This window comes from Globicephala melas, chromosome 5, assembly GCF_963455315.2.
Source record: "Globicephala melas chromosome 5, mGloMel1.2, whole genome shotgun sequence".
Taxonomy (NCBI): Eukaryota; Metazoa; Chordata; class Mammalia; order Artiodactyla; family Delphinidae; genus Globicephala; species Globicephala melas.
The window spans coordinates 50,251,174-50,265,729 of NC_083318.1; the positions used below are offsets into that span (position 1 = coordinate 50,251,174).

A 14,556-nucleotide genomic window follows, 5' to 3' on the forward strand; every position below is an offset into this window, starting at 1 on the left:
ACGAATACATTTTTCTGTAGGAGAAAGCGGGGGGCTAGGAACTGGAATACATTTAACCATCTTTCCCCATGGCTAGGCTTATGCTGAATCTTGCAGTGCAAGTGGCTGGGAGTGAGGACCACATCTGAAATCTGGACATGGCAGAGCACTAATAACACATTCTCTGCAATCTCTGTCACGAAGATCACCAATCACCTACAAGGCACAGTGGACATCCTGACAGCAAGCCGTACCGGCAGCAATCTATCAGCTTGTCCCATATTTAACCTGATGACTTACATATGACGGGGGGACAGGGAGATGCATTCTGTTACAAGTCTTCAAAAAATATTCAGTCCATGCAATACACCAGAAACTAACATAACACTGTAAATCAACTGTCAATAAAAAAAAAATTCAGCCCATTAGAGTACAATTGCTTCCTAAGCTGAAATATTTAGCAGGTTTCTCACTAGGGGCAGTGGCTCGTACTTAAAATTCACACTTTCCAGGGTTAAGTACCAAAACAGAGCTAATCCATTTGATAAAGTCCCACATCACTTCTCATTATAGAAATCACCACTTCTGCCTTTGCCATTTGAAAGGAGACAAGGTAAAATACAGAAGGTGCATGTTACCTTAGAGCTGAAATCCATCCATGAATATGGAAAAGCAGGGGGAGGGGGGAGATCCAGAGAGGAAACAGAATAACAATAAGCGAGTAATGTGTACTGATCTGAGGAATATGCCAGGAGTTTGGTTATGATAAATAAGAAAAGCAGAAGTAGATTTGAAACATTCGTTTCCCTTTATTAGCTCAGTGAGGCTGATGTGTACTGCACATTTAAAAAAAAAAATCACAGGAATTTTCATACAATGAATAAAACCACAACAATACATGTAGAGTTGGCAGGTGGGAAAAAAAAAAAGCCCGACAAGGGCTCAACTAATCGCTCACTTTCCCTCTTCAGCATAGTTCAACCAACAGTATTACACTTTCACCTACAAATCTTATAGTAGCTCCATCAAATCAGCAGTTCATATTATTGAAAATGTCTGTCACATAGGTACAAATTTAGAGTCATCACATTATATTACATGGCTATTCTAGGTCATCTATAGATCAGGTCTTAGACTACAGTGATTGAAGTTCTCATTACAGCCATCAAAAAAGGACACATAATCATTACCTACTGTAAGTTCACATCTAAAGGCATGAAAAGGTTTCCTTTTTTTCAACTGACCCAACCATCATACCCCAATAGTGCAAAGTTCCCTCTCTGCTGCTTTGAATGTTGACAGCCCAACCGTTGCTCTCAGAGTCGTTTAGCAAAAATTGATTTTGTTGCACTGGAAGAATTATTCTGCTACATCTCTTGAAAAACAAAAAACAACCCACATTTCTAAAGCACCAGTTCAGTTACCAAAATTGTAGATGTGGTACTTACCACAGCATGAAGGCAATGGCCCGGGGTCATCTAAAAATCCTACAGATCTATGCTGAAATTTGCCTCCAGTGATGATGGGGTGCATGTGTTCATTGGAAATATTCTCTCCAAAAAAAATTTTAAAAATAAAAATAAAAGGAACACAGTTTACATTTTGATGGGCTACCCACAGTGTCTGCATAAGATACAAAAGCTCTATTTGGATGGTCTAGTGAGTCTCTCTTTGCACTAATTTTAGATGCAATTTGAAGTCCATGGAAGAAAACTATCTTCATGGTAACAATATTTGTCAGGCCAGAAGGGGGGATAAATGAATCCTCAACATGAAATCTGTAGTGTTGTCTTTTCATAAGTAAGAAAAGAAACCAAGATTTTTACTCATGTCAACAATCCAGGGCAAAAAGGAGAAGGTATTGAAAATTGGATCACAAAAAATTTAAAGGCAAAATAGAGAAAGCATCTGGTCCTTGAACACATAATATGATTTACTAAATATTGATTTCTTAAAAATAATTTATTGCTCTTAATAGTCTTTTTTTATTCTTATTCTACAACAGAAGATACTCAAAATTCAGAAAGAAAGACTGTAAACTTTAGTTTGGCGTCCACACAGAGTTAAAATACCTGCATTTAACCTACGGAACAACAAGAATTAGGCGGATTAAAGATGTGTTACGGTCGTAACGCAGGACCTGTGAACAAGTTCTTTTATTTCATAGTATTTTTATTGCTTTCTATCTACTTAGAAATAAGAAGCCAAAAACTCAAGCAAGCATCCGACAGGACAGACAGTGGATTCACTCAGAACACAATATGCTGGTGATAAATGAATGCAGCTTTCAAAATTAGCTGCATTGGCCTGGGGGTGAAATCCATTTTATAAGATCGTGTTGGGCGAGAGAAAGGAAAAGAACGATTACGTAGTAGGTATATCATGTCTTCCAGAAAAGTCATGTCGGCCAAACTGTAATCGGATCTCAATTTAAAAACTTGAATGTACACGCCAAACTTTACTGACTTCCATTCCAGGGCTCCACACTCAGAGGAAATCCTGATGCTCAAAAATGGAGGTTTTTCTGAAGTTTTTATTGAATTTAGCAGAAGCAATGTCATCAAGAACAACTTCATGGTCACGTCAGAGGCCATGCTAGTGCAAGTAGAAACACTGCTTCTGCAAAAGCGGAATTTCCCAAATGAAACACTTAAACTCCAACCTGACAATTGCCATGCATCCTAGGTAGAAAATTTCCACTGGCTTTATTATTTTCATCATCTCATAATTTATAATAAATAGGCTATCTGCAACTGATAAATATGTCTCTTTAGTAAACAAAGGAATGAAATATCAGTATTTATACAGGATGCATAACTGTAAAAAATACAGATAAATACCATCATCATACTCTGCCAAGGGAAAGAGATACTGGCTTCAAAGATAGTCTTCAGACACACATTAATTATTGTAAAAATCATACTGTAATTATTACCTCAGCATTTTGTATCAAATTAAAATCACAAAAATTAAAACAAAACAGCATTTTAAAAAGATTTTTGACCTCTAGTTTCAAAACTACTGTTGATAGAGAAAATAAAAACATTTCTTAATGGTTACCCATTGAGAGACTTTACATAAAATCATGATATCTTCTAGAAAAATTTTAGATGAGAAAATTTCATTCCCCTAACAAATCCAGTGTATAAAACTTCAAAGAAAAACAAGCAACAAGAAAATGTGGAAAAATATCGCAGAAGTGGTTAATACCTTTAGGGGGCTAGGAGATTTCTTGACAAGATGCTTGGATCGAAGCTCACCTAAGAAGGGATGGTTGTGCGTAAAGCATCGGTTTGTTGTGTTGCACTCAACGGACACACACACTGTCCTTTTTTGTTTGTTTTGTTTTACAATCAAATATATATAAGCGGTAAGTTCAGCTTCTAAATATGTTAGTGTACAATAATTGTTTCACCTCATAATTACATTTGAATATTCTTGATTAAGAAAAATTTAGCAGTTTTGAAAAGAAGGCTGCATTTACAGTGCATAGCTGTAACAAAAAAAGAACATCATTGTATCATATGTACACAAAATAAAAATACTCCATTTAACATCTGTAAATACTTAACTACATCAGAGAATGTAGCAATGATACTATCTGAACACATCCCAGAGAGTTCTACCCAACTCCCATTAGTAATGTGACACCGTGCTCGCTCCTCAGAAAGAACCACTGAACAAGCTGCAAGCTTGACCATTGACAAGGCTTTTGAAATTCGCTGTGGAAGATCAACATTTTGGACATTTACATGGGTGTCATGAGAAAGGACGAACTACAGAAACTTCAAAATGTTAGGAAAGTTGAGCTCGGTGCCCGAAGTATCCTCTCCCACCCAGATTCCATGGCAAAAGGAAAAAGGAGAAAAAGAAAGAAAAAAAGGGAGAGAGAGAGAAAGGATATGAGTTCTACGGAACCTGCAGTTTCTTCGGGATTGTCATATAATCATTACGTTATGAGAGAAAGCTTGCTTCAAGTTGATTTTGCACTTTCTTAAAAAAAACAGAGTACGGAGGCTGATGCCCAGACATCAGTGTCTGTCATTTTAGGGTGGCTTGTGGTTGGTTGGTTTTCTTTCCTTTTGGATGTACATATTTTTTTTTTTCCTTTTGAATAGAATATGAACATTTTGAAGTTCTAGGTTTTAAGTGTGTCTTCATGGAACTGCTGCCATTTGAAGTGGTTTGCCCTTGCACGCACTGGTCAGGTGCCCCCAGTCCCCACCTGTACATACACACTTCCCCCAAACCAGGCAAGCACACGCGCGCGCGCGCACACACACACACACACACACACTCCATCACCAAGAGACTCAGGGAAAGCAAAGCTGACACCCATAAATAAACATGTGCTTACTGGGTTTCCATTCTGTCTCTTGCCTCTTCAGCAGCTGTGTTCATGTAAACCATTGTTGTTGTTCTTGTTGTATTGTTGTTGTTTTGTTTTGTTTTTGTATAGAGAGTGTAAAGTAGGAGAAATTCCTAAGTATGACTTGCAACAGTCTGTTAGGGAAGGACGCGCTGTCCCGTGAGGTATTCACCGTCCCTCTGTCATCCTCAGCCAGGGAACATGTTACCTGCGCAAGCTTCTCTGGGCTTCTTTCAGTAAACTATCGAAATCCAGAGAGTCATACTTGCTCTTGGTGGAAGCAGGGTCAAAGTCATCTGAGTTTGAATCTGAAAGAAACCCAAGCCAGATTTAGATGTACCCTCTGCTGATGGTCATTAACTCAATCATCTATTCTAAGATTACCTGATTCAAGAGCAACTTATCCAATCGATATACTTTAAAAAATATGCCCAGCTTTTATTAGTATATGATATTGATGTTGGTGTACACATATATATATGCATATATTTACATATATATTTTTTCAGAAGGTATTTATATGTATGAATATTAATATGTGTATATATATTTGCAGAAGGTATTTTTACAGTATATGGTACTGGTATATATACACACCAATATTTTAGTTAATTAATTGTATATTTATTTATTTATAGCACATGTATATATTTGCAGAGGGTAAGGAGTGATGAGCATTCAAAACAGTCATCTATTGACTCATTTTAGATTTAAACACTCCTGGAGGTAATCAGAACAGACTTTAATATTTCTTTTCAATAGTAACTTAGTCAATCAATATGCTTTAAAAATAAGCCCCCTCTCCCTTCCTGGCATGTTAAATGACTTACCCAAGGTTCCTCAACCACTTAGTTGGAGAGGTAAAAGTAGAAGCTGGAACTAATTTTCCTATTCAGTGGGATTGATTTCATTGAGCATGAAAGCCAGTTGAGTGGGAGAGAGATAATTGTCAGAACTTCACCCACTCATCACCCTGCTGCTCCCCTTTCAGGAGGGAGGGACATACGATCTCCAGTACCTTGAGGGACCCCAGCAACAGTGGCACAAACTCTCCCCAGATTAGAAGGTTTAGGAAAATGCTTCATGTCCAGAGAGGGCAAATGCAGCCTCTTTACTCACTAATAGGAGAGGAAAAATATACCCGTATAAATAAAGCCATGGTCTTTCTTAGATCTTTAAACTAGTCCAAGTAAGCTTTTGTGCACAGCTCCACATGCCACTTTAAGAAGCCCTGAACAAAATGGATGTATGCCAGCCATGTTGGACGTAAGGTAAAATTCTGTCAAATATTTCTGATTTTTCTCCTTTGACATCTATGGAAAAGTCAACTATTTCTGCTGGTCTCTCAGCTTGAGAAAAGGTATCTTGGAAATACAATAGAAAGCCTCTGGCAAACACATTCATTCCTTGGAAAGCACTTACTAGAAGAGAAGACTAAACCTTTCTGGGAAACGTTAACGATCTTACTAAAATATAAATATTTGTGTTTTACCCAGATTAAATTACAAAATAGAAATGCTCGGTGACAGAAAAAGGTAATATTAGATAATATGGGGGCTAATCACTGACCTCACAAGGTGTTCTTCTGAAAAGGTTGCAAATCCCTTAAGCTCTCCAGAACCAGGCTGATTCCCCTTCCCCACCAGCTTCAATCTACTTTAAAGACAAGGAAATTCCTTCACTTCTTTTTTTTTTTCTCATTCTCACCATCCCTTGTCTTTACTGCATTTCTTTTTCCAGGTAAGATGAACAATTATAGTCAGCCTCAGATATAAAAACAGGACAAAAATGGCCCATCTTTCCTCACTAAAATTTTATACGGTCAATCTTAAATTACACTGGCTTACACTCTTCTCTTCATAGCCTAATGAATAATTTGCCTGTATAACCAAAGCCTCATGAGCAGCTGTTGTTCAAATCAAAATCTCTTCTGTAGACACACAAAAAAGTTCTGCTCATTGTCAGAGATTAGCCTGAAATCAGAATTCCACTTGCACTGTAGATGAAGACGGAGGAGCTGTCCAGTGATGGCAGTCTGTGTGACATAAAGTCAGCATAGAACCGTCGAGAATATATATGTGTATCTTTCCTTGGAGGAGATTTTGAGAATATTTAAAATGTCTTAATTTGGGATTATTCTACATGAAACCCAGAATTTTCTGGGTTTTCATCAGTAAATACTAAAAGCACTTTGATACAGTGGATTTCAAGAGTTTCTACACTGAAATACAGTGGCTTGGTGCTTATGTATATACCAACTTTCATGGGCATACTATGTCAGTCGGCACCCACAAAATCCTTCTCATTTCTTGAAGAGACAATGTGTTTATATGCAACTCCTGTGGCAATAACATCCACTCCACCCCTTTCCCTCCACTAAAGGAAGGATATTGCAACACAAGTAAGAGATAATGAAATTTTTATAGGAATAACCTGAAAGCCACGCTAACAAATTAAAAAAATAAAATTTTATAATTAATAATACTGTATTAATAGAAACAAATCACATCACAACTGTATTCCGAGCACCTAGAAAACTGTTGGCACAAAGTAGGCACTCAGTATTTGTCTAATGAATGTATTAGTCTTGAACACCCACATATTATTAAAAACGTGATTGAAAATATTTGTGTTTAGATCTGGGATTGATTTACCAATGAATGGCAAGGGTATATGTAAACTTACATATGTATTCAAGATGTTGATAATATACTACATTTATCTGAGTTAATAAAGAGTTTGTGACCAATGTTATTTGTTTACTTTTTATTATTTACAAATTCTAAGCCAAAACTAATTCCTGATCAAAATGATCATATTCTTAATCATGACCCATCCTTCTGTTTTGACCCTATAGTCCTAATTTAATTTCTGTCTTTCCTCTTTGAGATTTTTCATCAAGCTCTTTCAAATGGAAAGATCTATTTGTTTATAGAACAGTAAACAGAAAGACACACAGATTACAGATTCATAGAAACCAGACTTAAATATTGGCTTCATCATGATAAGCTGATCATCCCTTTAAATTCTGAGTCTCATTTATAAATCTGGCTCATAAATAGTAACCAGAATCATTGTGTTTTGCACTAATAGTATTGTAAGCAACCATTAAGTGGCCTCAACAGCAGAAAAATGGAGGCCTAAATAGACATTTCTCCAAAGAAGACATACAGATGGCCAACAGGGACCTGAAAAGCTGCTCAATATCGCTAATTATTGGGGAAATGCAAATCAAAACTATGATGAGGTGTCACTTCACACCAGTCAGAATGGCCATCATTTAAAAGTCTACAAATAATAGATGCTGAAGAGGGTGTGGAGGAAAAAGGAACCCCCCTACACTGTTGGTGGGAATGTAAATTGGTACAACCACTATGGAGAACAGTATGGAGATTCCTTAAAAAACTAAAAATAGAATTACCATATGATCCATCAATCCCACTCCTGGGCATATATCTGGAGAAAACCATAATCTGAAAGGATACATGTACCCCAGTGTTACAATAACCAAGACATGGAAGCAACCTAAACGTCCACTGACAGAGGAATGGATAAAGAAGATGTGGTACATATATACAATGGAATATTACTCAGCCCTAAAAAAGAATGAAATAATGCCATTTGCAGCAACATGGGTGGACTTAGAATTTATCATACCAAGTGAAGAAGTCAGACAGAGAAAGACAAATATCATATATCACTTAAATGTTGAATCTAAAAAAAATTATACAAATGAACTTACTTACAAAACAGAAATAGACTCACAGACATAGAAAACAAACTTATGGTTACCAAAGGGGATGAGGGGTGAGGGGGGTGGGGGGAGATAAATTAGGTGACTGGGATGAACAGGCACACACGACTATATATAAAATAGATAAACAACAAGGACCTACTGGATAGCACAGGGAACTCTACTCAATATCTTATAATAATCTATAGTGGAAAAGAATCTGAAAAAGAATATATATATACATGTATAACTGAATCACTTTGCTGTATGCTTGAAACTAACACAACACTGTAAATTAACTATAATTTAAAAATAGAGAAATGGGATATATGAGCTAACTTAATTTAGGAGAGCAAATAAAAATTTTAAAAATTGGTAATCTATCTAAAATGATAGGTTGCTTTACTTTTGGTAAAATTAATCAGTATCACATCATTTTCACTTTACTCTTGACATATACATAAGCTCCCAACCCCCCTAAGAGTCCAGGATATGCTTATATGCACCTTATTCAGCATTCATGGCCCGAGGCACCTAACTTCAACTATTCAGGGAATAAAGACAAGACATACATGATGTTGTCTGGTTCCAAAGCTGGCCCCTGGTGTTGATTCTTTCATTTTAAAATGACTTCAAATTTATAACTTCTCATAACAATCATTTTTATTATAATTATAGCTACTATTCATTGAGAATCTATTTTGTGCCAGACACTGACACTATGCTAAGGGCTTCACAGACACAAATTTAATCTTCACAACAACATTATAATGTATTTTACAAATGAAGAACCAGAAGCAGAGGGAGTTTAATTGCTCAAGGTCAAAAAGCTAACTCAGGTTTCAAAACCAGGCCTGCGAAATTCCAAAGCCAAGGCGCTTTCAACTACACCAGGCCTACACTCAGATCGACTCCACTTCCTGCATTTGTAAGGCTGGAGGGAAACGGAAAAATCCATGCTATTACAATACACATCAAACACACCTTTCAGGAAATCAGAGCTAGCTTAGCAATGGCAAAGTTTCTATTGCTGCTGGCAAGGCAGAGAGATAACTAGAGGAGAAGCATTCTTCTTAGAAATATTTCAGGGAGGCTCCAGTGCAATTTGGAAATACTATCCCATGCTCTCTTTACCAGTGATGAATCACGATCTAAAGGCCCCTCTAGGTAGCTTATTCTAAACTCTAGATGTTTTGAGAGACTAGAAAACACCCTGGCCTTCATCACCGAAGAAAATAAGTCAAATCAACTCAAGACTTCAATCTGTCTGGACTGTTTTTATCAGCCAACATTTGAACAAATGACTTGCCACCTTTTATATTTTCATCCCTAGGCGTCTATCTCTCTAACAGTCAACTGTCTCTCCCCTGCTTCATACTATCTATTTAGCTTGTGAAGTGAATTATAGCATATTCCTCCTGAACAATGCACCCCACCTGTATCAATTACTCTAGGAAGACATCAGTTCAGCTGAAGGAAGAAAAAAGCCCTGTATTTGGTATTCATTTTTTTCTTTATACCAAGCCAAAGCAAGTGCAGATAGACATATAATAATGCTTAGGAGCAGACTTATATGTTAATTTCATGATGATTATTATAAATTGATTTAAATAATTATGTCATATGCACAAGACATTTGCCATTTTCCTTCCTTCATTATTTCATGAAGGAATTTAAAGGCTTACAATACACACATTAGTTAGGGAATAACACGGAAAGGAACAAAATTAAAATTGGAAAGGAAATCAAGATGTCCATCGTGGCATTATTTATAATATCAAAAACTGAAAATGTGTTTAGCTATAAGGGAACGATTAAGTATAATGGCACTATTTGCCAGACAGAATACTATACAACCATTAAAGTGTACTGGTGAATTATTTTTCATCCTTTGAATCACAGTGGAAAATGAACTTATATAATATTAATCGAGAAAAGTAGAACTTAAAAGTGTATATATACGTATAATATGACCTCAACTACAAGAAATTTGACGGTCTGACACAAAATACTGAACAGTGGTTATCTCTAGGTGATAGGCTATTTTTCTTAATACCTTTTTATATTTTCCAAATGTCACCCCTTGAGTCTGTACAACTTTTATAACAGGCAAAAAGGAATACTTATCTATTTTTCAGCTTCCTTACCTGTAAAATGGGGATGATAATATCCACTTCCTAGGATTGTTCTGGTAATTAAATGAGAAAACGCTTACAAAGCCTTGGCACAGTGCCTAGCATATGGAAGCACTAAAAAAAAACAGGGTTTTTTTTTCTTCTTTTGTTTTAAAGAAAGTACAGTGTGATTTAGCACATGAAATTTTACTTTCTCCTCTCTCTGGGTGTAATTTGTAGAAAATGTTGACATTTCTAAGAGTTTGTGAGATAATAAGGAAAAAAGAATAAGACTTTTGCATATTCTGTTCTGCAAAGCAATGATGCCAATGCTATAGCTTGTACAAAAGGATTCAGGGTAGGCACGGAAAGCAGTAACAGATTACAAACGAATACAACACTTGCACACTCAAAACATACCACACACACACACACACACACACACACACACACATACAAATAGTGCAGAATTTCAGCATATGGGCAGACAGTAGAAACAATTTGCTTCTTCTCTTTGTTGCCAAAACGTAAGCCCCTTGCTTCTGAAACTGTCTCGTGTGTTAAAAAATAAAAAATAAGATAAAATCTGTATTCAAATATTCCCTCTAGTAAAATAAAGCGATGGTCCAACCCAATGTGCCTACAGTTTACATATGCTTCCATTTTGAGCTCTACATTATGGATTCCTCATTCTATGTACAGTAAAATCCATACCTAGGTCTGCATAGTTAGACTTGAAAAACTGCTTGCGTCCACAAAAGTACAGCTCGAAGTCAGTTTCATTCGACCTGCGCAAAGTATATCCATTTTCAAGAGCAGCAAAAGCATCACAGGTATAACGGTAGGTAATGAAACCATAGCTGTCTCTGCAATGGACAAAGAAGAGAAGTTCAAAGCTAGTGAGGAAGGATTAGCATATATGACTGTAACCCTTTCTACTTTGGAGACTTCGCTGGTGCCAACGTCTGAACCACTGCATCCATTTATCAGTGTGATTGTCCTGTCAAGCAGCTAAATACTTATTTCTGGGATAGGAAATCTCAACTAGAAAGATTAATAAATAGGGATGAAAGAAAATAAATAAGGTTCTGAACTCAACATGTCATCTGTCAAAGCATTCCCATTCTAGTAATCTTATGGCCATAATTTTTTACATATGTCAGCTTCTGAACAAGAAATAATCTTGAAGATTCTCACCCATCATCCCGCAGATTTACTGTGCACTCCTCAATTTCACCAAAAACTTCAAAACGGTCCCTCAGTTCTGTCCGTGTTGTGTCAGGTCTGATTTTACCAACATAAATCACACGGCGTTCTTCCTAGGGGGGGAAAGTGAGAAGACACTTGCTAGTTCTGAAGATAGGAAAGAAGTTGAATGCTAGAAACATTTATAAATGTGCAATCATGCATAATAAGAACCCCCCCCCCGAGCATGCCAATTAAAGCAAAACACACACTAAACCTGAACAAAAGACTACACGTCAACCAAGTTTTACTTTCCATTTCTTCAGTATCACTCTCCTCTGCCTCTCACTCTCTTCTACTTTTTCTATCCATCTCTGTTTCTTTGTCACATGAAATTTAATGTATTATAGAAGAAATGTGTGTAATGCAATCTTTTTTATCACTGAATAGCTGAATAATATCTATTAAATATTTTAACACTTGTGACTCGATTATTAATCTTCAAAATTGGTAGGAAACTGACTTGGCTTGCAAAACTCTTTAATTTCTCCTTAACTCAGAATTGCAATAATAAAATATACACATTTTTTAGTTCTATTGACAAATCATTGACATCCGTTACTATATAATTTTAAGATGTACAGCATGATAGTTTGACATACAAATTTTGACACCCCTCAAAATATTGATTCTTAAACTCTAGTATAAATACAAATTACCTGGGGTGCTTATTAAAAATGCAAATGATTGGGTTTATTCCAGCTGTATTAAAAAAATTTGGAAAGTAAGCTTCAATGATCTTTATTTTTAACAAGCACACCCCAGTGATTCTGATACAGGTGGTCCAAAGACAATAATTTAAAAAATACAGTCTTAAAATACTGGCCATTTTAAGCCATGGGTCTCCAAAGAATAAGAGCTATAAAAGAGGCTATAAATTTCACTTTGCCAATGAATCTTATTTTAGGAACAGACGAGAAGGGTGTGGCCTAATTTTCACAAGTGGAGTCAATATCATCATAATCTGAAAGTCAACGGCAATTTATAACCTACAAAATATGGGAAGAATATTTTATAGCCTGAAGATGGATCACTTTTACAGAACAAGAATGCATTCTTAGTGTAAGAAGTAATCGTATATCTCTTATTCCAAGAAGACAAGGCCAAAGATGATGATGTTTCTCAAGCTGAGAAAAGGTGCAAGAAGTTAGTATAACGAAGTGCTTACCAGTTAGCCTGTATGTCTATCAATGGCAAACAAGAATGAAATGAATTTAAGGTTGGAGAGATTTAAGTTAGACGGAGGCAGAGACTAGGAAACACAGGGCAAAGGTACAGATTTAGCCTGCCTAAGAGTTTTCTCTGGATGTGCTGAGAATATCTTTTTACATCTTGGATGATGTAAAAAGTCATTTAGGCTTAAAGCAAAGAGATGTCCTATGTTATTTACTGAACATATGTCCATTTCATGTGCCCAGTATTTAGCAAAGAACTTGGTAAAGAGTGGACTCTCAATAAATGTTTGAGAAACGTAACTGAACAATTCACAGACCCTATAATACGTATCCTCCTAGGTGATTTGATCATCCATGTTTCTTCTTTTACCATATGCAACACTCATATTTCCGTTTTCATCAGGAAAGTTCCTCTGAGCTTCAGGTTCAAATAAACAACTATCTATTTGACATCTCAGGTTGGATGTCCCATAGGCACCTCAAACTAGACCAACGTTACCCAAACCAAACTCTGTAGTTCAGCCTCTTCCCAGTGGGTCTTTCTTGTATCAGTGAAGTTAACATCAACAATCATTTTCCTCTCTGAGACTTGAGGTGAGGTTCGGCTTTCTATTACAAGTTGCTCTGATAGAACACTCTACTTCTCCTTTGTAGTTCTGTGCCCAATTGTAATTAAATAATTAATAGTTTATTCGGTGTTTAATGTCCATCTCCCCCAACAATGAAAGCTTCATGAAAGCACCGACCATACCAGTCTTATCGACTACTATATTTTAAGGGTACCCAAACATAAGAGTCTTCTTAATGAATATTTGTTGAAAAATCAATCAATTAATCACTTTTGACACCTAGTTCCATACCCTTCATTACATCAAAGGTGACTAAGTGTGGTCCTTACTCTGAGACTCTCTAAGACAGTGGAGAATGAAAACCAGGTTTGGTGCTTTATCATAGGAAAAACCTTACCCAAGTAGCTCAGCTGAGTGTACTAACAAAGGTTTCCATGATTTGCTTTTATGGTTTAAGGGTGAGTGCTCTCACTTGTCTCACTCCACTGAAACAGCTGGTAAAACACAATTCTTTGACAGCAACCACTGAGCCTACATAACTGACCAGACGAAGTACAGCAAGCAGAGCGGGCTGCCTGATTCGCTTCCATGTAGATTGTATGTCTCAACTGAAGGCTGTAATTGTGTTGTTCCAGAGCCCCCAGCACATCCTGGAGGTCAATAAATATAAATGGAGAGTGAGGCTCATCCCGGAGCAGTGCTGTACACTTGAGCAAGGGAATCATCACATCACATTCCATTCTATTTATGCAGCCAGCTCCAGCCAAACAGCAGAATTTGATGGGACTGTTATCTAAACTTCCTGGCGCCTGCTTGCATGAGTGTTATTTATTTATTTTTTTTAATGAATGTCTTTAGGAAGGTTACTACTGTACAGAGGAAAAGGAGGCAGAAATGCAGAAGAGAGAGAAAGAAATTGAACCATCACAAAGAAATTGCTCATCTACCATTAAGGGAATATACACAGCCTATGTTCATCTTCAAGGAAATTCACAGTAAAAGTGAAAATCGACCATATGCACATCCATATGCAGACATATTGGGATAGTCTCTGAATTGCTTCTTTATACGAAACTCTATGCAACAATAATCCCAAAAAAGGATAAACCAGAGGACCTTTTATATTGGATACTGATACATTCTGCACTAAAAAGAAGACACAACCTAGATAGGAAAGACAGAAATCCAAAGGGCTGTTCCGCAATCACTTAAATTACCTATTTGACTGTCAATCTTCTTTTATGCAACGTAAGAATGCGACCACATCTTGCTATCTTACAAAGATCAGAGATTGAATACATGTTGAAATTCTCATTTGAGAAAATGATTAGTGTTTGGTTTTCCTAGTGATAAAAATGAAATTAAAAGGCAT

At 36.5% G+C, this 14,556-nt stretch overlaps 1 protein-coding gene across 5 annotated transcripts in view; it reads right to left on the reverse strand.

The window, feature by feature from the left end:
• Positions 1–791: 791 nt before the first annotated feature.
• Positions 792–14,556, reverse strand: part of PPARGC1A (PPARG coactivator 1 alpha) — a 660,339-nt gene continuing 646,574 nt past the window's right edge. For all 5 annotated transcript variants that reach the window (XM_060299209.1, XM_060299208.1, XM_060299211.1 and 2 more), the window contains 3 exons: positions 11,393–11,514; positions 10,910–11,061; positions 792–4,656 (listed from right to left, as the gene is read on the reverse strand). In XM_060299209.1, coding sequence (XP_060155192.1) covers positions 4,553–4,656; positions 10,910–11,061; positions 11,393–11,514 — 378 coding nt within the window. In that variant the 3' untranslated portion in view covers positions 792–4,552. The remainder of the gene's footprint in view (positions 4,657–10,909; positions 11,062–11,392; positions 11,515–14,556) is intronic.